General features: G+C 38.1%; 2 protein-coding genes across 4 annotated transcripts in view; one reads left to right on the plus strand and one right to left on the minus strand.

Annotated features, from left to right (window-relative positions):
* nosip (nitric oxide synthase interacting protein) overlaps positions 1-14,716 on the plus strand; it is a 22,128-nt gene extending 7,412 nt beyond the window's left edge. The window contains exons 3-10 of the mRNA XM_019267755.2: positions 3,140-3,245; positions 3,373-3,454; positions 5,151-5,286; positions 7,249-7,397; positions 8,754-8,870; positions 12,287-12,357; positions 12,451-12,559; positions 13,802-14,716. Of these exons, the coding sequence (XP_019123300.1) occupies positions 3,140-3,245; positions 3,373-3,454; positions 5,151-5,286; positions 7,249-7,397; positions 8,754-8,870; positions 12,287-12,357; positions 12,451-12,559; positions 13,802-13,873 (842 nt within the window). The 3' untranslated portion in view covers positions 13,874-14,716. The remainder of the gene's footprint in view (positions 1-3,139; positions 3,246-3,372; positions 3,455-5,150; positions 5,287-7,248; positions 7,398-8,753; positions 8,871-12,286; positions 12,358-12,450; positions 12,560-13,801) is intronic.
* rcn3 (reticulocalbin 3, EF-hand calcium binding domain) lies at positions 14,503-24,976 on the minus strand. Of its 3 annotated transcripts, XM_019267754.2 has the most exons (10): positions 24,878-24,976; positions 24,447-24,524; positions 23,224-23,462; positions 22,752-22,945; positions 22,067-22,239; positions 21,155-21,215; positions 20,981-21,072; positions 20,073-20,180; positions 18,122-18,231; positions 14,756-14,843 (listed from the first exon to the last, which is right to left on the minus strand). In XM_019267754.2, exons 1-9 carry the CDS (start codon positions 24,959-24,961, stop codon positions 18,124-18,126), a joined length of 1,137 nt encoding a protein of 378 aa, XP_019123299.1. In that variant the 5' UTR covers positions 24,962-24,976; the 3' UTR covers positions 14,756-14,843; positions 18,122-18,123. The 3 variants fall into 3 exon arrangements, with proteins under 3 accessions (XP_019123298.1, XP_019123299.1, XP_010754282.2); XM_019267753.2 differs by lacking the exon at positions 18,122-18,231 and having other exon boundaries at positions 14,503-14,843; XM_010755980.3 differs by lacking the exons at positions 14,756-14,843; positions 18,122-18,231 and adding an exon at positions 18,561-19,331.
* Positions 24,977-25,333: the final 357 nt, after the last annotated feature.

Raw genomic sequence — 25,333 nt, forward strand, 5'->3', positions numbered from 1 at the left:
CCACTCAGTTTCTGCAAGTGAACTGGATTAAGTGTTTTTCTTATATTCTTCCATGAACTCAGAATATCCATGGTTTTTTAAACGGCCATGTTGTTCATCATTTATTTTTACAAGCATTTATTGAAGATGTCTGTGGACACTTCAGAGGCAGGGCAAAGTTGTTTTCCTATGGCCTCTGTGTTTCTGTTTCGCCTAATCGAGTGTTAACATCAGATTTAGGCATTATGGAGTAGCGTAAACAAAGTGTGCTGTTAAGTAGAGCCAGTTTGATTTTTTATAGCTTGACATATACAGTTATTTCTATTATTATTTGAGTACAAACTGCAACAATTATCGATTCATAATGAGCACCATGAGTGGAGTTGAAGTTGATTCTGAGTTGATTTAAAGTGTGTGAAACATATGTCATCAAGTTGAAACATGTGTTAATCAAGTTTAAAGAAGATTGTACTACACCAACAAAATAGTATGCGATGATTGTTACAATACTTAACTTCAAACACTTGAAACACTTTTTCTTTGCAGTAGAAATAATCCTATGACAAGTTAAGTAAAAGGGTACTTTTTTAAATGAAGTTGAACAGAGCTAACTTTAACATATAATCCTTGAAGAGGGAGAGCAGAGATGTTGTTTTGTTTTGGCTTTACAATCTGCACTTCCTCGTCACTAAGGTCTGTGAAAGGCTCCTCCTCTCTGGTCCTGGCTGGCTCTTCTCCTTCTAAATCTGACTCATTAGACTGCTCTGCGTGTCTTGCTTCTCCTGTCTGTGCATAATCTGACTGTCCTTCTAATTCACTACTGTAGCTGTAGGAAAAGTTCATCCTCTACCTTAGTTTTGTGATGTCTTGGTTGTTCATCTACAGTATCATTGCATTGCAAGATTGCCTTGTATTTAAAGTTGGCAGAAAGACGAAGAGCGCTTTTCCATTGTTTCTTTTTTTTCTTTTTTTCGGCAGGTTATCCCGACCTCGCTAAAATATGTCAACAAATCACGAGAGCGGGAAGCTTAGCTTGGCGCTTTGCCCAGCCATACATTATAAGCTTTTTTGCCAATATTCCAAATTATCAACATGTCGCTCTTTATCTTAGCCATTTCTAAAGCTCCTAGTTTAGCAACTCAGTACTCACTTCTAGTACAATGCATTGACACTTAGATCAGTTTAACCTTTTTAAGTCACTGGATTCAAACTTGCAGCTTTTGTCACCCACTCTCACACCACCACTACATCTTTTTACAGACCAGTCAACCACACTTGCATACTTATATTGGATGCATCTGGCGGACAGGATGGATTTCACCATTAGGGTTAACATTTATCTCAGCCATTTGCAGCTTTTCTTTCTCAATATCCCTCATAAACTGCCAATGCCATTCAATCCATTCACACAAAAAGGAAGTGAACGGAGACACGAAATCCCATCCTTCAGTCTACTGACAATTCCAACAGAAAACATCGCCTTAAACTGTGATGCCTGGTCAGATGTGTGTGTGTGTGTTTGTTTTAGCACACTGCTTTCAATGACAGGTTGACCATTTAACTTCACATAGTTCTTTGATCTTCTACAGAAAGATGTTTTGGTCTTTGATTTAGCTTTTGGCTGAGTCAGTTTGCATATTTTTCAGGTTTTGTCTACTGCTTTGGACAGATCATACCCAGTTTTCGCTTGCGCAGCAGGAGATTACACTACAGACAAACAGATTTCAAACCACAATACAGCAGCATCAAAGGTCAATCTCCACACCTTTCTAACTACAGCAGTGGTGAGCTGAGGTGAAAGGATGAAAAATGTACTTTATCTTTTTCTCTCCCAGTGTATACACATTTAAAATCAAAACGTTCCCAAAGGAACACAGAGTAGATCCCCGATCTTGATTCAAACGAGGGAGTATTTAAACTCCCCCGAAAAGGTCTTTTCTAAAGTTTAAACTCAGGTGGGTCCTCTCTGTGCGAGTGCAGCCCGAAACTGCCCCGAAACAAACAGCACCGTAGTGGCAATGCAGTGGGTCATAAAACCAACCTGCCCCCCTTGCAGATCCACACACTGTAACACTGCTCTGTAATCAAGTGTTTGTTACAAGCTCCATTTTATTTTTAAAGTCTTTTTGTACACCATTGTCAGCTTTCTGATTTTCTCACTTTAATCAATATGCCGAATTGAACATCTAACTGGGATGTTTTGTATGACCATACGTTCCAAACAACGCCAGGTTTCAGGTTTCAGCCAGGACATTGTCCCCAAGACACTGAGCTCCTGACCCCCCTGGTGGGTCTTAGATTTTTTTATATTCCAGGCAGATTAAATAAGCACATAGTTTTTTAATGATCGGCAAAACGCAGACATGGTAAGGCATAGTAATAAAACTTTGCACTTACCACGTCTTTGTTCTGTTGAAATCCTGTTCGTGACGCCAATTGTTGCGGAGAAATTGCTGAAGTCAAAGGTCAATGGTGAGGTCAGGAGGGAAGAAAGTGTTCAGGAGCCTCTGATGTCTTATGCTGTATTATTTATTGACGCTTGGCCAAGGAGAACTAGAGACACTCTCAAAGTACACCTGAAGTGCTTGAGTCGGTCTCGCATTCTGACGAACTCGTGATGGTGGATATACTTTAAACCCAAAGATCACACCCCAAATACTATACGCCCCAGAATTAGTCAGAGAGAATGTCTTTACTCTTGGAGGTGTTATTGTCAACATATTCTAGTCTGGGGACACAGATGTCCGCTTACGCAGATTGGAACGGCAACAACAAGCTATCTATTATGACTAGGAAGGCAGCAACAGGTCTCTTCGACCCTGGCCACCACAGTGTTGAGATATGGTGGCACCTAGTCAAAGACAAACAATTAATACTGCCGAGGACCACAAGGCTTACACGTGGCCTCAACTACTAAGGACAGAAAATTCCATAACAGTACTCAGAGGGAAGTTAGCACTGAGCACTGAGTGTCACAGAGTGTCATCAGCAGGTTGGAATAAGTCCACTTGTGAACAGCATGAGACGTCTCGTCAAGCTGTAATCGATGGTCAAGGTCACATGACAAGTAACTGAGACATTGACATGTTTCAGTGTATTCTAGCCACCCCTGTTGTTAGCCTTTGTGTTTATATTTAATGATGGATTCTATCCTTCGCAGCGGCCTCTGGTTATGGAACGCAGAGTATTCGACTGGGCAAAGATGCAATCAAAGACTATGACTGCTGCTGCCTATCCCTGCAGCCCTGTCAGGATCCTGTAGTGACGTATGTTTCTATCTCCAACACACACACAAACACACACACACACACACACACACACACCCAAACATGAAGTATAACCTTAACATGTGGCCCCATATATAAACATTCCATGTTCTGTTGCTGTCCACAGTCCAGATGGGTACTTGTATGAAAAGCAGGCCATTCTTGAATACATTCTGCACCAGAAGACAGAAATTGCCAAAAAAATGAAGGTAAGCCTGCGCTAATACAATCAATCAATCAATTTTATTTGTATAGCCCAAAGTCACAAAGTACATTTGCCTCAAAGGGCTTTACAATCTGTACAGGGAGTGACACCCTCTGTCCTTAGACCCTCGGTTCGAGTGAGGAAATACATGTGACAGAAACTGGCTGCAGCTATCAATTCTTTTTGAAGTCATGTATTCTACTAAATATTTCGGCAATTAATCGAGTAATCAGATTTTTCTTTAATTTTTTTTGCATTTTTAGACAACAATACTATTGCATAATGTGTGACAGAAACGACAGGCCTGTTAAAACTGAACAATTGTTCCCAAACTTTGGACATCTGAGTTGTGTGCATCATTGTTTACAGTCCATGTAGAACACGATCCCCGTGGTGAACACAAGTGACTACTTTAAACAAAAAATAATAATTAAACTAATATTTAAGGCAAAAAAAATTATTAGAGGATTTTTTGTACTCAAATTACTTGAGTAGTCGTTGCAGCACTAAAGTGAAGCAAACAGCCTGGCTGATCAAATCCTAGTTTCACACATTGTGTGTGTGTGTATGTGTGAAGTAATGTGTAAAAGTGGTATTTTGATAGAACATAAATTATGTTACTGTTCATATTGTTTTTGTGTTTTTATATGTATATTATATATAGAGATATAGAGTAGTATATATATATATATAGATATATATATATAAGATATAATATATATATATATTATGTATTATATACATATATATATATATGTATATATACTATAACATTATATATATATACATATACATACTATATATATATATATATATACATATATATATCTATATAGATATATTATAATAATATAATATAACATATATATATATATATATATATAAATATATATATATATATATATATATATATATAATATGTATATGTGTGGTGTATATATGTGTGTGTGGGTGTGTGTGTGTGTGTGTGTATTATATATGTATATATGTGTGTATATATATGTGTGTATATATATATATATATATATGATGTATTAGTGCTGTCAAAATTAACGCGTTAATTTTGTCGATTAATTTGAAACAATTATCACGTTAAAAAGGGGGAACATTTCATTTTAAAAAGTTGCCAGACTTGGAAAATTGTTGGACAAAAACAAGGCAATTTTCACAGTTTGCAAAGCCGAATTTAAATTCCACAGAAGTAACACGACTTTAACATATCCTCAAAGCAAAACACCTTGCTGAAATGACCTCCACGGGACCTCGCCAGTCTACAAAAGGAGTGTGGCACTCGTCAGTATATTTCCTCATTCGGCTTTTTTCTATTTGCACTGTGCATATGTGCACCTTAAGCCAATAAAATGAATTAATTTAAATATACCTTCTCTGTGTTTTTCTACATTAATTTGATCATTTTACATAAATACATATTAATTATAAGCTTCAGTCTCAGAAAAAAAGCAGTTAATTTATTGATACATTTATTGATAAATTAATCGCGATTAATTACAGAATTTTTTGCTATTAATTAGTTAATTTTTTTAAATCGATTGACAGCCCATATATAATAATATATATATCTGTTTTTTTTTTTCCTTCATTTCATTTTTGTGAATTCTTTCTGTTGAAAATAGAAGAATTCAAAGAAACAATCTATTTGAAAAATTGGGATTACTCTGTGTTGTCCTCCAACTCTTTAGGCGTATGAGAAGCAGAAGCAAACGCAGAAGAGCAACAGCCAACTTGAGTCCAAGTCAGAGGAAAGAGAGCGTGTGGAGAGGTTTAAAACCAGGGAAAACAGCATTGTATCCAAACCCATCAACCCATTTATGTCTGGTACGTGTCTTCATTATATCACTACATGCACTCTGTCTAACTGAACTGAGACTGTGTACACTGAGCTAGCTAATCTTAAAAATCAGTTTACATAAAGAATGAATGTTGGCACATTGGCATTTAAGTCATTAGTTTTCACATTAATTTGAAACTCCACAGAAAAAAGACTAAAATAACAGACAAAATATCTGTGAAACTGTGTCCTATCCAGGTGGAGTTCATGTCCTGGCGTAGTTTATTTCATGTAGTCTTGTCTTACTTGCAGTCTGTGAGACTGAGAAAGAGAGCGAGAGATCAATTTTCCTCATCAACACTCAAAAATCTTATAATTACTCTGGAGTACTTTGTCAAAAAAAAACTGTTCCTGGAGTATTTATTAAAGTTTGTTTGAACCCTGTAGAGCAGGGGTGTCAAAGATGCGGCCCATTTTTAATAAAATATAATTTTATTACATTTTTTTATAATATCATGACGCGGTGCAGCGCTTCTGTGCGCGCCGGTTAGCTTAACACTGCATGTGTAGCCGCGGCTCACTAGAGCGGGCGCTCATGAAGGCTTGGTTCTTTGAGAGCAGGTAGCGGACACTTTTTGTCCAATCTTGACACCCTCGTTGGAAAAATGTCACTGTCAAAAAAGAAAAAGAGAAAGGTGGACACTGAGTGTCGGGCCTTCCAGGAAAAATGGACTAATTCGTATTTTGTCACGGAGATGAATGGGAAACCTATGTGTTTGGTGTGCATGCAGCAAGTGGCTGTGCTGAAGGAATACAATCTTAAACGCCACTGAGAAAGTCGGCAAGTTCGGTAAAGTTGGAAAGATATTCACAGATTCGACTTCTGTGATCAATAAGTAAGAGGCAAAACGTTGTTCAAACACAAATGATGCCTCTTTCACATCGTAATAGCATATACTACAAGCTACAAGAACCAAAAACCTGTTTTGTAAAAGAACAAGCCGTGGACGCATAACATTGATCTCTACGAGCAGCCAGCGGCCCGACGAGTGCGCAGGGAGCGTCTGCAAATTTCAGTTCCAAGAGAGACGCTGCAAACAAAAATCAATAACTCCACTGTTATACAGTATTATGACTCCAAAATCACTCCACACATCAACAGTCTCCCTGTGGTCATACTACAACAGCGGTTTTGGAAAAATACACTTTTTCATAATTTTGGTGAATTTCTATTGTGAATAACAATCAATAACCTCACTGTTAGCTATACATTATTATGACTCCAAAATCACTCCGCACATCAACAGTCTCCTTGTGGTCATACTACAACAGCTGTTTTGGAGAAAACAGGTTTAGCTTAATTTTGATGTTTTTTTTTATTGCAAATATTAATCAATAACTTCACTGTTATGCATTATTATGACTCCAAAATTACTCCACACATCAACAGTCTTCTCATGGTCATACTACAACAGGTGTTTTGGAAAAATATACTTTTTTATTATTTTGGGGAGACTGGAGCTATATTGTTAAAATAATCCAAGCTCATGCCTTCCATGTCATCTGCTTGCTCTGCTGTGAGATATGACAAACATTGTTTGAGCTTTTTTGCACGTTTTGTGAACTATTGTGATGTGTTACTGCACAACTTGAAATTGCACTTACTTTTAAAGCCTCAGGTTGTTACTTTTTATTTTATTGAAGAAACAGTCTTTAAGTAAAAAAGATTTTGTATTGCACTTGTTTTTAGCACATTTTTTTATCTATATATTTTTTTCTATTTTCAAATTTATGCAGTGATTTTTGTGCTCCGGCCCCCTTGAGCTCATATATAGTTGTATGCGGCCCCTGGACCAAAATGAGTTTGACACCCCTGCTGTAGAAGCATTACCTCTTAGAGGTACAATGTTGCTATATCACTCAGATAAATAGAGCTTAAGTTTGAGATGAAGAGACGCAGCTCGTGATTGACAGGTTGGTGTTTGCTGATCCACTTTTTTCCACTTCAGGACAGAACAAAGAAAGTGAAAAAGGCAGGACAAACAACAGCTCAGCAGAGTCCTCCTCTGTCTCAGCTGGCCCTTCCACCCAAAGCCTGCCCAGTTTCTGGATTCCTTCTCTGACACCAGAGGCCAAGCCCACCCTGCTGAAGAAACCAGTAAGTGGCTTCTCCTTTCATGCAGATTGTTGATTCGTCAGGTTAGTCTTATGTTGGGCTCATGTCTGAAAATGGGCTACAGTTGGTTTCAGGATGTGTTTCTCCAAAAGCAGAATCTGGCTCAACTTCTGTCGCAGATTGTTGAATTTTCTTTTTCAACATACCTTACGGTCCACACCAACACGGTTAAACACTGTAGCTCAGTTCATTTCTGCTGCAGCACCAGGATTGGTCTAAACCAGGCCTATCGGTATGAGTCAACAGTGGATTATTACAGGAGAAAATTCAACCACTGACTTTAAAGCCATGCAAATGTGCAATCTTCAAAAAATTATAATACTTAATGTACTTAAAAAAAAAAAAAAAAGTACCACGACCAAACAAACAATCCCTCCAGCCTCATGATAAGATGAGATAGACTTTAATGATCCTACACCAGGGGGAATTCACTTCAGCAGAAATGTATAGACAAAAGTCATGCTGAAGGAAGTCATGAAGTCATGCTGGTGCTGAAGAATGTGCCAGCCGTTGGAATAAAGGACCTGTGGTAGATCTCCTTACATGGTGGGAGTAGCAGTCTGTTGTTGAAGGAGCTGTTTAAGGCCTCCACAGTCTGATGCAGGAGGTGAGAGGAGTTCATGATGGATATCAGCCTTGCTAACACTTCATCTGGAGTCTATAAAGGGCAGTCCAGGACAGAGCTGGGCCGCTGAACAGTTTGAGTATATTTCTGTTCCTCTCTGTGCTTCCCCCTCACCCCCTAAGACATGTTAGTTCAAACCAATAAATGAAGTAAGAAAAGAATTAAGACCAGCAAACCATACTACTGAAAGGCATGGCTAAAACCGGTGTTTTCAGCTCTGACAGTGGCGTTGGAACACACCTAACATGATTCCAGTGGCTTGAATCAAAAAGGCTAAGGTTCAACATATTTCTACTCTTACTATTTAGATTACCAGGAAAAAATCTCACAAATCCTAGATCCCCCCCTTAGTTGCATTAAGCTGTAGGCCAAAATAAGAAAAGTGAGAATCCAGCACTGGCCAAAACGATGCAATCTCAAAATCAAACATTTTTATTTCATTTCATCAAGTTTGTAGCAGAGAAAACAGCAGCCTCTTTATGGGGCTTTAGACTTGATTGTTGAATTGTTGCAAGGTTTACCTGATTGCTTAAACTGTTAACATGTCACAGTATTCTCTTTCTGTTTAGTTTGTGTATCTCTGATGTTGACACTATTTTAAAGGCAGACTGAGCCAGGATCCAAAGTCTCTTTGGCAGTCACAGCTTTCTGCTGCTAGACTGCAGATATCACTTTTTTAATCCCCCCTTTTCTCCTTCTTTTGTATCCTTCAGAGTAAGGTTGTGTCATGTCCCATGTCAGGACGACCTATTAAAATGAATGAGCTGATCACAGTTTGCTTCACCCCACTGGATCCAAGCCTGGACCGAGTGGCCCTGCTCACCCGACAGGTCAGTTTCCATTAGCACCTTACAAACAAAGTGGTCAGCAACAATCACTGACATCACCACAAACATTCAGGCTTGATAGTTGTAAGCATCTTTGTTTTAAAAAAAATCATCGATACACATTAACAACACAACTGACAGAACCAAATATTACTGCTATGTAGATTTAGCAAGACCTTCTGCACTAACTGTGCAACCCCCAACTGACATTTGCAATTTGGCACCCCATGTTTGAGAGTGCAACACCACTGTGGTAAATATGGACAGCTCTACACGTGTTTGTCATGATTACATTACTTATGATTAGGGCTGCTCGATTATGGAAAAAATCAATATCACGATTATTTTGGTCAATATTGTCAAGTCAACAATTATTCAACTGATTAATTTTCAGTTTCACAATGCATTTATTCATCATTTCTCTCTCTCTCAAAAAACACTTTGTTATTGATTTTTTTTTTAATGCAAAATATTCAAATTGAAAATAAATTTTGGCTACAAATATGTACTTAACAGCTGTTTTGCAATGTATAAAGCATTAAATCAATAAAATAAATATACTTTATGGAACATTAAATAAGGCATAGAAAAACAAATGTATTCAAAATAAACTATGGATCCAGCTGCTCTGCAAATTCTCTATTTATAGAACAAAATAAATATAATAATAAGCTTAAGCATCAATAAGCAATAAGCATCTTCTTGAAACCCTCACCCTCGACTGTATTAATGGGTTGCATATCTTTAGCTAAGAAATATCCAATGGCAGCTGTTAGGCCCCGTTTACACGTACAGAGAGACATTTCCCTTCGTTCGTACCGATCTTTTACACGCAAATGGTGAATTCGCCTCTGAAAACGAATCGAGTTTTAGGCAGCAGATGCGCCAAAAGTGCGACCAATGTTTACCTTTCACTATGATGATGATCATAGAAGCAAGCCGCCCATAGGCTTGGCGTAGTTATAATGGCGCTCGATGGCGTGGTTGCGATGCAGGTTGATGTAAACGAAAACTTTTTTAAAAACGATGCTATGTGCACAATGTTATTTTGGAAAACGGAGGGAGGAAAATATTCATTTCTCACATACCCAGCTATGTGTAAACGTAGCCTAATGTCTTGTGCCTCTCCGAACTTGTCGGATAAGGAGTCGCATTAAACAACGTGTCTGTGATCGATGACTGAGTTTGCGTTGACGTCTTGCTGGTTGTGGCACTGGCTTTGTCTTTTTGTTTCTTTATTAATTCGTCGTGAGTGACTTTGTGCTTTTGTTTGAGATGGTTGAATAAATTTGTAGTGTTACCAAGAGGAGCAGCTATTACCTTGTAGCAAATCTTGCACATTATGTGCTGCTGCTTCTCGTCGGATTCTTCTCATTCGCTTTCACTCTCACTCACTGTTTTTGAACACCAAACGACACACCTCCTCACTCTTCAGCTGCGTGAGGGAGTATGGGCTATCCTGTCAGTCAGCTGGGCCGCGTGAAATGGAATGTATTGCGCATGCGCGTCTCTCGGAGATTGTGTAATGAAAAGTGGAAAATAAATCGTTTAAACTCGATTATATGATTTTTGAGATTGTTTGACAACAAAATCGAAATTTTGATCAAAATTCAATTAATTGCACAGCCCTACTTATGATCAAAAGCTAGCAAGACAGCAGCTTTTCTTATATCAAGCAAATACAAGAATATATATTATAATTAGGGCTGTCAATCGATTAAAAAAAATTAACTAATTAATCGCAAAAAATTCTGTAATTAATCGCGATTAATCTATCAATAAATGTATCAATAAATTAAATGCATTTTTCTGAGACTGAAGCTTATAATGAATATTTATTTATGTAAAATGATCAAATTAATGTAGAATAAACTCAGATAAAGTATATGAAATTCATTCATGTTATTGGCTTAAGGTGCACATATGCACAGTGCAAACAGAGGAAATATACTGAGGAGTGCCACACTCCTGTAGTGTAGACTGGGTGTTTTGCTTTGAGGTGATATGTTAAAGTCGTGTTACTTCTGTGGAATTTAAATTCGTCTTTGCAAACTGTGCAAATTGCCTTGTTTTTGTCCAACGAGCCATCGGGCAACTTTTTAAAATGAAATGTTCCCCCTAAAAGTCCTTATGCATCTTTACACCACAGACTCTCCTTTAGTTAGGATAGATCATAGACAAATATACATAGACTCTCCTTTAGTTAGGATAGATCATAGACATATATACATAGACTCTCCTTTATTAGGATAGATCATAGACATATATGCACAGACTCCTCCTTTAGTTAGGATAGATCATAGACATATATGCACAGACTCTCCTTTAGTTAGGATAGATCATAGAACCAATATACACAGACGCCTCACTGAGCAGGTTTGGTCCGTTGCTGCGATACGTTAACGTGTCGCCATATTGGATGTGCAGATCTGCCGTAAACAATACAAGCAGGGCCGGTTTAGCTATGGGCAAGTGGGGCGACCGCCCAGTCTGGCAGTCCTCCGTGAGGGCTTTAAGTTAATGCCTCTTATACACGCATTCACACACACACTAATATATCTGGGAAACAAAGCTCTACTTTGCCACATCCAAAATGGCGGCCGCCACCGGAAGTAAACAAAACCGCGTTAATTGCGTTAATTTTTTTTAACGCGTTAATTCTTTAAAATTAATCGACAAAATTAACGCGTTAATTTTGACAGCACTAATTTTAATTAATATATATTATTACTTACTTATGTCAATGACTAAAAAACAGTAATATTTACATTTATCCAGCAGCTTCATGCTCAGTTGCTCTCTTTTTCCTCTGTCATCCTCTTAGGGCAGCTATATCAACCCTAACCCCAAGTCCAGTTGAAGTGTCGTTATCATTAAACAAAATTTAATATCAGACAAAGATAACCTGAGTAAATGAAAAATGCAGTTTTTAAATGATGATTTCACATCTACCTGGTCCTATGTGAAAAAGTAATTGTGCCCCTTGTTCATGAATCATGAATTTACTGTGATTAACCAAATTTTTTGAAAAGCTTTTTTTTTTTCTTCAATTTCACTATCCAGATTACTGCCAGACCTGTTAAATATAGAAATCACTTAAATAGAAGCTGATCTCAAAAAGTAGCCCATCATGCCACGATGTAAAGAAATTCAAGAACAGATGAAAAACAAAGTCATTGACATCTATCAGTCTGGAAAGGTTACAAAGCCATTTCTAAGGCTTTGGGACTCCAGGTAGGTAGGTTTGGAGCTGTTTTCCTTAAATCAATGTAATCATCATTTTGTATTCACTCGGGTTATCTTTGATTGATATTAAAATTTGTTTGACTTTTTTACAGCACTACAGATGATGTGCGAGTTATGAACAGACGTACTTTCTCTACCCTCTTGGTATAATCCTTCCTTCTTTCTTTCTTCAGGACAGGTATGTATGTGCAGTAACCAGAGACGTCCTTGGCAATAGTGTTCCCTGCGCTGTTCTGCGAACCTCGTGAGTGCCAACATGTATACCTTCACTCAGATATTAAGATGTTATGTGTTAACTGTGAGGACCCTAACTAACTACACTCTGTCCTATATTCAGGGGTAATGTGGTAACTCAGGAGTGTGTAGAGAAATTGATCAAGAAGGACATGATTGATCCTGTGACTGGAGACAAACTGTCAGAGAAGGACATCATACCCCTGCAGAGGGTATGTGTTTACTTTTTATGGTGGAAATCAGTTCTCATAAGAATCAGGAATTATCTATGATATTGAATGTTTTCATAAATTGGAAAAATAGTTTGTTGTACATTGGATTTAATCATTTCTGGGGTGAGGAGGCTGACATAGGGAAGATTCAGACTGAATCAGGCATTGCTGTAAAAATGCAGGCTTTTCCATTAATTTGAATGTATATTGCATTTAGGCTGCACCGGTGGGGGCTGCAGGGCATGCAGTGGCCTCACACCTGTGGTACCAAAAAAGCAGATCAATCAGAGAAATTGTTCTTTTCTTTTTTGTTCGTTGCTGCTGTGGTCCTGCATAACATCCACTGCACATATTACCACTGTCATTATTGCTACCATTTTTCCATTACAGTTTATAGTTAGTTTATGATTTGCTGCTGCTGTGCATCTGTGTCTCTATCTCTATCACAGGTTCCACTGCTACTGTAATCATTTTATCATTCATTGTGATTCATTGTCATTTTGTCAGTCATTGTAATTCATTGTCATTTTGTCAGTCATTGTAATTGTACAGTATGTTTGTGTTGATTTGTTCTGTACACGTGACATCTATTGCACATCTGTCCGTCCTGGGAGAGGGATCCCTCCTCTGTGGTTCTTCCTGAGGTTTCTTCCACCTTTTTCCCGTTAAGGGTTTTTTGTGGGCAAGTTTTTCCTCACTCGAGCCGAGGGTCTAAGGACAGAGGGTGTCACTCCATGTGCAGATTGTAACGCCCTCCAAGGCAAAATGTGTTTTGTGACTTTGGGCTATACAATGAAATCTGATTTGATTTGATTCTGATTGTTTCATAGCAAGTTACATCCATCACAATTAAACACACCCACACCTCTGCACAGTCCTGTGTCTAATCACTGCAATGTCTGATTGGGTCTAAATAAGGCCTTAAGGTGTTATTGGTTTCTGCTACCACTTCCATTGCTTCCGGTGTTGACAAAATGTGGCAGCCATGCTGCTGAGGTTAGTGTCAGCAGCATGCAGATAGTGTGCTGTGAGTCAAAAAAGACATTGCCTGATGGCAGACACATTGGTCATGGCTTCCTGGCTGATTGCAAGCTGTAATCCACTGCTGTTTACTGCTGTGTGCTATATACTTATGTAGGAACACTACTAATTAATTTAGTCTCACAAACTTCTCCAAACTGTATTCTTACATAGTGTCATAGTGCTGTTGTGGTGCTGATGGTTTGTTATATGTTCTAACAGGGTGGAACTGGCTACGCTGCCTCCGGGGTTGACCTCCATGCCAAAGAGGCTCGTCCAGTGATGCAGGTGTGAGAAGATGTAGGACTGCACTGCAGTTTCACATTAACAGATTCCTCCCAGTGTGTCGATAACTTTCACATAATTTGATGCTCTTTGTTGTTTGATGGCATATTTTCATGTTACATTGCATTTTTTTGTTGAACTCGATTTTTTTTTCATTCATGTGAAATACAATTCTTTAAAAAAAATTATGTTTCACTGACTGTGATCAGACATAATTATTCTGTTCATTCTTTCAGCAGAGCTAGTTGTTGGAAAAAATACAGCTTTGACTTTTCTTTACTATTCACTAATAAAGATTTTGCATAAACATTATCTTAATGGTCTACATAAGAGAAGGATCAAATGATTGATCATGCAACATGTGAATGAAGATTAAATTAACAGGACCTGGTCTAGGTGATATTAAAGCCTTTCCAAATTTTATATCTAGACAAGATAAATGTGACCCGGTTTGGTTTTCTGCTGTATGTGATGACTCGGTCCAAACTTTAACATGTAAGCAGGTAGTTTTCCATTTTACTGTCTGCTTGTTACTGCGTGTCTTGTATGCATTTCTGTGACTCATTCTGCATTTTTGGCTGCATTCAGCAGTGATATTACAGTAAAGCACAGATGTTAGAGATCACATCCAGAGCATTTATAGTCACTAGTGGAAACCAGTTGCTGGCTGTTTTTATTATATGTAGCTTCAGAGATAAAACTGTGTCCACACCAATTCCAATGACTTTTTATCAGGTTTATATTGCCTAATTTGAATATAAGCTCTTTTGTTGGCCAGTTCTGCTTAAGAGGATGTCCCTAAATTTGTTCCAAGGTAGAAATATTTGTACATAATAAAAACATAATTCCTCCTGTGCTCTGGTAAAATTTTTCATAGCTCATCGTGGCCATCCACTGTCATGCCTCCATAGTCGGTAATGGTGCTGGTCTTGATGTAGTCCATCTTGTCAAGCAGCTCAGATAGAGTCAGACGGCCGTCCTGACAGGAGGACAGGAAGGGACATGAAAATAAATATACATATAATATACAGTACATCTGGCTTTTTTGTACATATCAGGGTGACAAGCAAAATAGATTAGTGCAGCAAAATAACTAAAAATTAAAAATCTGACCACAGAGGAACACTTTTATTCTGCTCCAAAATTAAAATACTTGGAACTACATCACTAGACCCAGTACTTTAGAAAATGTACACAGGTTACAAATAAAAAATAAAAACTCCCATACTTCCGTAGTAAAGTACAAACTAGTAAATCAGAGAATTGTTTACCTTTCAACATGTTTGAAGTACAGTCACATTTCTACAGGGTCTCTCCACAGAAAATTTACATTATCGGCTGCAGTTATTACATTTTCAAAGGATTTTTTTAATGCTACGCCAATAACATAATAACCAGCCAATAATAGTAATAAGTAATAAGTTATTAAATTATAAGCTCAAAAACTTTATTACCTTATTGGTATGTTATCACGTTATTCGCTTTATTACATTTAAAACTGCCAAAATTATTTTGTTATTGGCAGGTATTACAATATTGGATGTTACATTATTGGTTGCCACAAACGCCCTTGTTTTACCATCTACTTCTGACCATGAAGGAGACACTATGGTGACTACATAGGGTGGAACAGACCCCATCTAGAGCCAGTGTTTAGTTTGTCCATCCTGGGCTCTAATTTTCATTTCTGCCATATTCTGTAAACAGAGCCCCTTAAATCTGGCACACTGGACCTTTAATTAAACCCTAACTGGATAACATTCCTGAACATGGTAAATGGACTTAACTTAAAAAGCCCCTTTCTAGTCTTCCGACCACTCAAAGCGCTTTACAGTACATATCTCATTCACCCATTCAAACACTGATCGGCTGCCATGCACTGCACATTCACACACCGATGGCACAACCTTCGGGAGCAATTTGGGGTTCAGAATCTTGCCCAAGGACACTTCGACATGCAGACTGGATGGGATTGAACCGCTGATCTTCTGATTGGTGGACTCTACATCCGAGCCACAGCGTGCCAGTAAATTCACCAAAAAAAATGTGTGAAAAAGGAGAAATTGGCGGTTATAGACAAAGCTACTAGAAAGCAAAGTTCTGCATAGTCAGGCTTTTTTTTGTATTAGCTGGCTCAGCTAAACCTATCACAATCAACTTTCTTTGTTAACACAGATTTTCTTCATCAGGCTTGGTGCGCATTCTCATAAAAGGGGATATGTGGCATGACATTTGACTCTTTATCTCCACAAAATGCATACAGTTTAGTTAAATCAAGAGGAACATGACATATTACGGGAGAGTTATGAAGAAAAAGTCTTAGAGAAAAAAAACAGTACTGTGGCTGCAAATAAGGCAAAAGAGGAATGTGGGCAGATTTTTGTTAATTGGGCATGTACTCATGGTGTAGGATCTATCAGTCACAGATGTAGTGTTACTAATAAGGCAAATGAAATATATTATTTTTACACTGTTTACATGTTCTTTAACAATTGTATTACTCATACTGTTAATATTTCATATTGTTTAATTAAGAATGCATAATAAGTTTGCAATTACATAACAAGGACATTGCCAGACATTTTTCAATCAATCATTCAAAGTTACATTTATACCATTGTTGCTTTTGAATGACCTCTGTTATTTCTTCCCAAGTGATGAGGTTAAAACTAATTATGTGAAGCTTCCATTCAAAGTCGGCGGCGAAACAGAACCCCAAATTGCTCCTAAAGCAGTTGGCACCTTGCATGGCAGCTGATGCCATCAGTGTATGAATGTGTGTAAATGGGTGAATATATGTAGTGTAGATATGTAGTGTAAAAGTGTTTTGAGTGGTCGGTAGACTAGAAAGGTGCTATATAAGTACAGTCTGTTTACCAGTTATATTAAAGTCATTCCAAGTTTGTACAAATAAGCACTCCAAATTGATACATATAACATAAAAGCTTGGATGACCTGCACTTTTCTGATGTTAAACTCAAACAAAACCAAAAGTTAGTCAAAGTTAGTCATGGAGTTCCACAAGGTTCTGTATTTGGACTAATTCTATTCAGCTTATATATTATTCATATTAGGCAACATTATTATCACTCCATTAACTTTCATTGTTATGCAGATGATACCCAGTTGTATTTATTGATCAAGTCTGATGAAACCAATCAGTTAGCTGACCTTAATGTATGCCTTAAGAACATAAAAACTTGGATGACCTGCAATTTTCTGATGTTAAAATGAGAAAAACTGAAGTTCTTGAAAACAAACACCTCAGAAACTCTCTTTCTAAAGAATCTTGGAGTTATCTTTGATCAGGGTATACCCTTTAACATCCACATGAAACAAATTTCAAGGATAACCTTTTTTCACCTATGTAACATTCTGCATGCAAAAATCTGCCGTAAATAGTTGTAGAAAACTAGTCCACACATTTGTTACTTTTCTCTCTTTCTCTCTCTCCAGTGTACACATTCATGTCCCATGAATACATGTTACTAACTCAACTTCATCCTCTCCATTTCTGCTTTCTCCTCTTATTAGGCCTGTCCTATTATATGAACATTATATATTTTTTATTGATGTTATAACATACATTAATTATTTCTAACTACTCATCCAGGTTGTGAAAGTGTATCTGTAGGGCATAGATGTTGATTTACTGTAGCCAGAGCCAGGAAGTCAGTTCCATTCTGTCACAATATGTTTTTAATCATAATCTTTGTTTTCCAGTGCTTACTGAACCCGAACAGAGCATGCTTTTAATATTTTGCCAACCCATTTTCATTTTTGGGGCCCTCTGCAGTCAGTCAGTCAGTGGTTAGGGTGAACAGGTCAACAAACTGTGATTTGTTAGTCCATTCTATTTTCAGCTAATATTCAGTGCTCCAATTGCTCCAAGACTAACCTTCTATTTCTTTTCTGAAGTTCTACGAACAGCTTTGCTTAAGCAACATGCTGTAAATTCTAGCTTGTTAGAGGCTTTATTGTGAAAATTATTGGCGCTACTGAAATGTAGAGTTAAATGAAGTTCTGATTTGACTGGATCTTTGTATCTTTCTTCCCTTTCAATTAATTATAAAAATCAGTTTGAACCATTGTGAAGGGTTTTGTTCTCCATGTACATTACTTCCTCTATTAAAACCTCTATTTGTAAAGAGGACTTTTACAAAGCAAAAACATGAAAAACATTTTAAACTATAGACTGTAACAAATAAACTTAGGCACTTATTTTTTTAAGATTATTTTGAGGCTTTTTGATCTTACCTTCATTGACAGCTAAGACTGACAGGAAGGTGAGAAGAAAGGGGGGATGACATGCAGCAAAGGACCACAGATTGGAATCGTACCTTGGGCCACTCCAGCAAGGCCTGACTCTGTACGTGGGTTTCAGTATCATTTTATAGCAAATACAAAATAATCAAGGTGATGTTTTTAACTTTTATATGTGTAAAACTAACTAACTAACTAACTGTAAAACTACCTAATTCTGTTAGGTCACAAATATAACTTGAGCCCAACACCTTCAAACTACATATAACGTCTTATTGTAGGCAGGAAGTTGTAACAGAAATCTAAAAGAAACCAGCAATACACCACCTAAACAAGTACAGAGGTTCACTGTTGTATTGATAATATTTATCTGAATTACAATTAATTACAATATATTACAGCAATGTACAAGTGATTAGTGCAAAAAGAAAACTTGTAGAAAAAACAAGATTTTATTTAATATTCAAACTCCAAAAAGTCAGTAACACAGCCCTTCAGTCACAAACTCAGCCTTTAGTCTGCAAATTGTGCACATATTTTGACAGCAAATGTTCACAAATGTTTACATGCCTTCTGACATATGTAACCATGTGTTTCTCAGATAAAAACTCCTGATGTTGGCTGTTTTTTATTATATAAGAACAACTGCATACCCATGTGTACATTAGTACCTCTTACCTCATAGACAAAGAGCATTGTTTCAGCTGGATGCCAGTGCATATTGGACATTACCACACATTGTAACTTTGATATTTTGGAAGCCAACATCAATATCTTTATCCGTGAGGACATACATCTCTGTTCAAAATCAAAAACATGTGTAATGAAACAAAGAGAGAATGCTGTGTGTGTAGCATTATCAGTATTATCTGCATTATTTGCATACACAGTATGTGAGTGCATGCTTAATTTGAATGGATTAGCCCTTCTGTGTGGATGTGGCTATGTGGGTGTGTATCTGCATGTGCAGGGTCCATGATAGTCAGAACCTTACTTCACTGACTTTACTGAGTCCCATTCTGTATCCCAAAACACCACCGTAACTGAATTCTCCATAGTACTGAAATATACTCCCAAACAAGCTTCTAACAGCTCATCAAAGTTCATCGTGTCTCTTTGTTAAATCTTCACCATAATTGGTTGCCTGGCTGCCCACAAACATGTTCCAGTTGGCCAGAATCTCCTTCTTGGTTATTTTCCCGTCCTCCAGTTTGGTCACCAGATTCCATCCAACATTGGTTTATTGGTTTATGATTGAAAGCCGTGTGTGAAGGGGGGGGGGGGGGGGGTTGGCACACAGAGAGAAGCTTGTTAATAATTAATAATGAGATATCCCACAATTATCCCACAGTTATCCCACAATTACACCAATTAAAAGCAAACCAAAAGGGATGGACTGCCAAGTTAGTGCCTGTCTGTTAGTACTACATTATTATACTGCTGTGCAGCAATGTGCATAATGTGGCTAACTCATGTGTTTTAAGACAACAGTGGACCTTTATGGCACAAAGTAAAAGATAGACAATACTTGCCCCTGGCGCAACTGTCAAATCGCAACTTATTGCAACTTTCACTTCCTCCCGCAAAAAATTTTAAAAAGCACCGCAACTTTTACCACAATTTTTTTGAAAACCTCATGCAACATCAGGCATTTTAGGCCGCAACTATCTCAAAAAAGGCCCGCGAAATCCTGGTGGGACTGGTTAAAGATAGCACATGTGTAGCAGCCAATAATGTAATAACTTATTACATTATTAGCAAAATATTATTACCTTATTGGCTCAAAAACATTATATTACTGGCATGCTATTACATTATTGGCTTTATTACATTTAAACCAGCCAAAATTTTTACATTCTTGGCAGGTATTACATTATTGGACGTTATTACTTCATTGGTTGCTACACACGTGTATAGCAGAGGGTTTGAGCAGTGGCAGGTCTACCTTGTCAGTGTCCGTCTCATGGATCAAGTGTTTGGCTTCATTGTCAGCATGGTCAACCTCTCCTGGCAGAATCCAGTGGGATACCTCACCAGTATCTAGGTAGCCGTCCTGCATAACACACAACTGTATTACTGAGGGACTGTAAGAACAGAGACACAATAATAGATCCAGCTGAAAGCTGAGGAAGAACCAGCAGTCAATGATTACAGGAAAGTAAACCCCAATCATGACTTTTGCCTGTTTGCTGTTGAGATTGCTTTCTCTGTGAGACACAGTGTCACCAGCTGCTTCTTCAACAATGAGCTTCACCTGGAGTTTTTCTAGAGTTCACATGCAAAAACATGGACACCTCTACATGGTAAAAGGTAAATGGACTGTACTTAGCGCCTTTCTAGTCTTTTCTACATGTCAGTTCCACAAAATTTAAGAGATTTCTCTGTATTATGGTGGAATCTACCTGGTGGGTTCTAATAGAAGACTTTTGATTACAAGATATCTTGGTTTATGCTTCAAAAATGCTATGCTGGACTATGGTTTAAAAATGCATAAACTGATTTTTTTTCTTCTTTTTTTGGCCGCTTGGGGGCAGCAAAAACCAGTTGTGAACACAATATTGGCACCACCTTTTAAATTGATATGGTGAACTTGAGTTGTTTGTTTCCACCTGATGAATACAAATCCTTTGTACACTGTCTTGTAGCTCTAGTTTAGTCTCTACAAACTCCTGCAGGAAATATCCGCTTTTTAGCTTTTAAATGCCCAGTTCATTAATCACCACACAGATGTTAGCTATGTGTGTCTCCCCATGCCCAAGTTCTCACTCTAACCTGGGACTGAAACTGAAATCTATGTTGTTGAGAAAGTAATTGATAAAACATTCTGATTCTGAATAGCTGAGCACCTTTTACCTTGTTGGCATCTCTGAACTCAGAAAAATGTTTCCTCTCTGTCTTAACCCAGTCAGGCTCACTCTCCCCGTTCTCCGGTGTATACATGTCACCTGTGGAGCAGCAGTACACACACATTTAGCACACATCACCTCCAGATTAAGAGTGTTAAAAGATAAAATTTGAGTCACATACCAATGTATTCATCTATGTCGATCTTGCCATCCCTGTTCTTATCAATGTCTTCCAAAGTTTCCTAAGCAACAAAATGAATTTTTAAAAAAATGAAAAAATGCATTTAAACATGTCCACCAGAACACAGCAAGCAGTACATAAGTACAAGCAGTATAAATACACATTTACAGTTCATTAACCACATGATATATTATGTGGTGACAGATGCTTTGTACTTTTATGCAGCTATGTTATGACTGTTCAACAACTGAAGCTGTGATCTGATTTTCTACCTGTGTCTGCGGCAGAACCAACAGAAAGATATGTGTAAACTCTATCATGAATTAAGCTGCATTTAACAGTTCACAGAATAAATGCAGATTTCGTAATCTGTGTGCATGATTTTCCAGTCTGTTTACATGGATTCTACGTGAATATTTTTTTCTACCATTTGCCCTGTGGGACACTCTCTGCCAAGATGGAAACCAGACTAAAAGGTGCTCTCAGACAGTAATGGTTTCTGTAGCCTAGCACTGGTGTTACTATATTTTCATTGGCAGCATGGTGCAATGCAGCTATGGTGGCTACCTCTGATTTGAGCAGCCTGTACACCACAGGTAGACAGTTACTTGTTGTTGGAGGTTGGAAGTATTTTAAAGCGAACAGGACATTGACACAATGGCAATGCTAACATACCTGCAGGTAGTAGTATAAGCACAACGTACCTTAGCAGGTATGATATTTACCATCTTAATTTAGTATCAGCATGCTAACATTTATTAATCATTAGTAAAGGCTAAGTATAACAGGGGCTGATGTCAGGACCAAATTGATGGATTGAGCAATGGCATTGCAGAACTGCGTAGCTAAAATACTTGTCTAATATCTAATACTAATATCTTAAATTCCTGGTGGTAAGAAAGTAGATTCTACCTGCACAACCAAATCTCTCATGTAATCAAACTCCTCAGGGTGAAGGAAGGCAGTGAACTCCTCACGTGTGGCAATACCATCACCATCTCTGTCAGCTGTCTTGAAGCGTCTTTCATCCCTTGTGAGCATGGACTTATAGGTGGCCTTGTCTTCAACATCATCAAACTCCTCATCTGAAAATAAAGCTTTAATATTCAGCACTACATTCATTCTAGTGTTCATTATAGACAGTTCCTGATATATTTCCAGACAGCCATCTGTTGAAAGAGATACACATCTATTCCTAAAAAGGGTTTGAGGGTTTTGTGTTCACTTTATTATTATTAAGTCCATGACAAGCGAGCATGCTAGTGAAGATCATACTAAAGATCCAGACAACAAATAAATTGATTTTGGTGATTTTGTTTTAATAACTTTTTCCAGTTGAGCCTGAATGTTCATTCTTGACCTTGGGATAAGCATGAATGACCAAATAATCTGAACTCAGTGTTGTCTGTTCAATAATGAGTGTAGTTTTAAAAATGTCAGGAGGAGATGCCAAAAGGAAACCTCCAAGTCAATTCATTTGTTTTGATGGCTGACACAGCAGCACTAAAATCAGTGTCTAATGTCACATAGAAGGAGGTAGTAAATAAAATAAAACTGTGAACGAAGAAATAAATGAAGAACTAGTGAAAGAAATTACCCAGATAGTAGCCGTAGGTGGTGTTTTTGTACTCCTCCCAGGCTATCTTGCCGTCTTGGTTCTTGTCATAATCATTCCAATGTTTGTTTACATTCTCCTCAATGTACCTCCTCTGCCGGTGTTTGATCCAATGGTGCAGCTCTGTATGAGTGACGTAGCCATCCTTGTCAGTGTCAATGCGGTCCACAATCTTTCTGTGGGGAGAGATGGGGTTAGGGTTACTGATAAGGCTTACTGAAATGAAACCGTTTCCTCAATCCTTTTGGGAAGAGACCCTCAAATTCTACACATAGTAATAACATATGTAGTCCAAAATCAAATCAAATAAAAAACTGATGAATTAATACAAACAAATAAGTACACAACTACAAGTTTTAGAAGCAGCATTTTTTTTTTTATAACTGTTGCTAAGGCAGATTGGGGCAACTGTGTATAGTTTATAAAGAGTATGCCCAGGGTCAGTGACACCTACGCCAATTTGTCTTTGCTCTCCTCAGGGGTCAGCTGGTCAAAGGTCTTGGCCTCCTCTTTGCCCAGGAAGGCCTCATGGTCATACTGAAAGCCGTGAGCATCATTGTGGATGTGATCACTCAGATCAGCATTGTGATGGATGCGCTTCTCCTGAGCGGGAACAGCAAAGGCAACAGCAGCCAGGATGTAGAAGGATGCCAGTGACTTCAGCAGCATCATGACTGACTGTTGGGGCATTAGCTGGAAACAAATTGCAGAGGTGAGCATGGTGAGCAAAGCAGAAGGGATTAGAACTTTAACGTAAAAGACTGCAGCGCCCCCCAGAGGTCTCAAAGTGAGGTAATACAGAAAGAAATGTCTCCTTCTCTCCTTCTGACTGTACATTCAGCTTGTCCAATAGTCTTCTGAAGAGATTAAATGGTTTGTGCATTTAGTAATATAAGTTTAAACATGTTTGGTATTTTCATTTACTCAAATGGCAATCAGAACTTTACCAAGATATTTGAAACTTTATACGACTTCAACTTGTTCAAGTACAGCACACCCTGTTCAATTCAACTTGGCACAAATCATTTTTTGTATATTATTCTTATGTCATAATTTTGCACCTATCCATACTGCTGCACGTTGTAGAACGTTGTCTTTCTTTCTTTCTTTCTTTCTTTCTTTCTTTCTTTCTTTCTTCTTTCTTTCTTTCTTTCTTTCTTTCTTTCTTTCTTTCTTTCTTTAACCCCTCGTGTATGCTCCCTGGAATAATTTGACACTGACTATTACTAAGACTTAGTCTTAGTTCTATGAAAGAACAGCATGAGATAAATGGAAAGATGTTGGACATGTAATACAAATATTTGCACCATCTCAGCACAGGTGCACACATTTGTTTGAGTGAGACAGTGACTCTCTGCGGGGGAGATAGAAAAGATACAATCACAGTACACAGTCAATCACTATGAACCCCAAGACTACTTTACTGTTATAGGACGCTTGTCATCAATTCACAGAGATACTGTTACAGTGCGAGTGAGCATATAAGTGTTATTTCAGCCGAGCCCAGCAGTCTAAATCAATCCCATTATTAAACATACTTTCAGACCGTTTCCTCCATGTTTCTATACGTTTCTTTACCTAAGCTTCATACGGGGATAACAGTTGAGTCTCTAAAGCTTGAACAAACGTTATACGCCAGTGTTATTCTAATACTTTATTTTGAAATAAAGAACTCACCAGTTTCTCGGCGGTTTCTCGCGACACCTCCCTTTGTAGTATGTGAACACGAGAGAAGTCCGCGTTGGCACTCTGTACCTTTAAATAACAATGTCAGAGAGGTGGGCCTTGTTGTTCAGCTAACCAATCACCAACGCCCTAATGGGTATTCTAACCAATAAAAGGTTGTAGTAGTAGGAGAGACAACGCTACAATGCTTTCTGATAAATTCTTATTGGCTGCTAACCGCCACGTTGTCACGCAATAGCGCATAGCGCACCACTTTGACGGGAACAATTATTTATGGTCACATTACACGTCCGCCCTGTGAGGATTCACTCCGATTCAAATTCAGATGTGTTGTTGCACACACACACGTACACATACACACATTAAGCGCATCTAAGCAGGTCAGAGTACACCTCGGGCTGCCAATAGAAACACTGACGCACTTTTTCTTGGAAATTGACGCATACTCTTCTTCTCCTTCCGGCTTTTCCCTTCAGGGGTCGCCACCGCGAATCAGTTGCCTCCATCTAAAGGCCAACTAAAGGCCAACTCACACCGGGCGCGGATCAGAAGCGGCTCTCCGCGCCACGGCGCGAGCTTTCCGCAGGATTTCTATTTTTTCCGCGAGCCGCGGCTAAACCTCGTAAATTTCAACAGAGCACTGCGCACCAGACAGGAAATCAGACACAGAATCAACATAATAAACTTCCGCCCCCCTTCAAAATAAAACACAATACGCAGTTCATGTAGCTTTTTACAACTTCACATCAACGTGACGTCATGACCGGTGGCACCAGGTGATCAAAGATCGATCAAAGGGTCTCAACGAGAGACTAATTGTTGAAGTGGAACAACACACAATCCTTTATGACACAACAGATGCTTTTTATAATCTCCTC

Source organism: Larimichthys crocea, unplaced genomic scaffold, assembly GCF_000972845.2.
Source record: "Larimichthys crocea isolate SSNF unplaced genomic scaffold, L_crocea_2.0 scaffold131, whole genome shotgun sequence".
Classification (NCBI taxonomy): Eukaryota; Metazoa; Chordata; class Actinopteri; family Sciaenidae; genus Larimichthys; species Larimichthys crocea.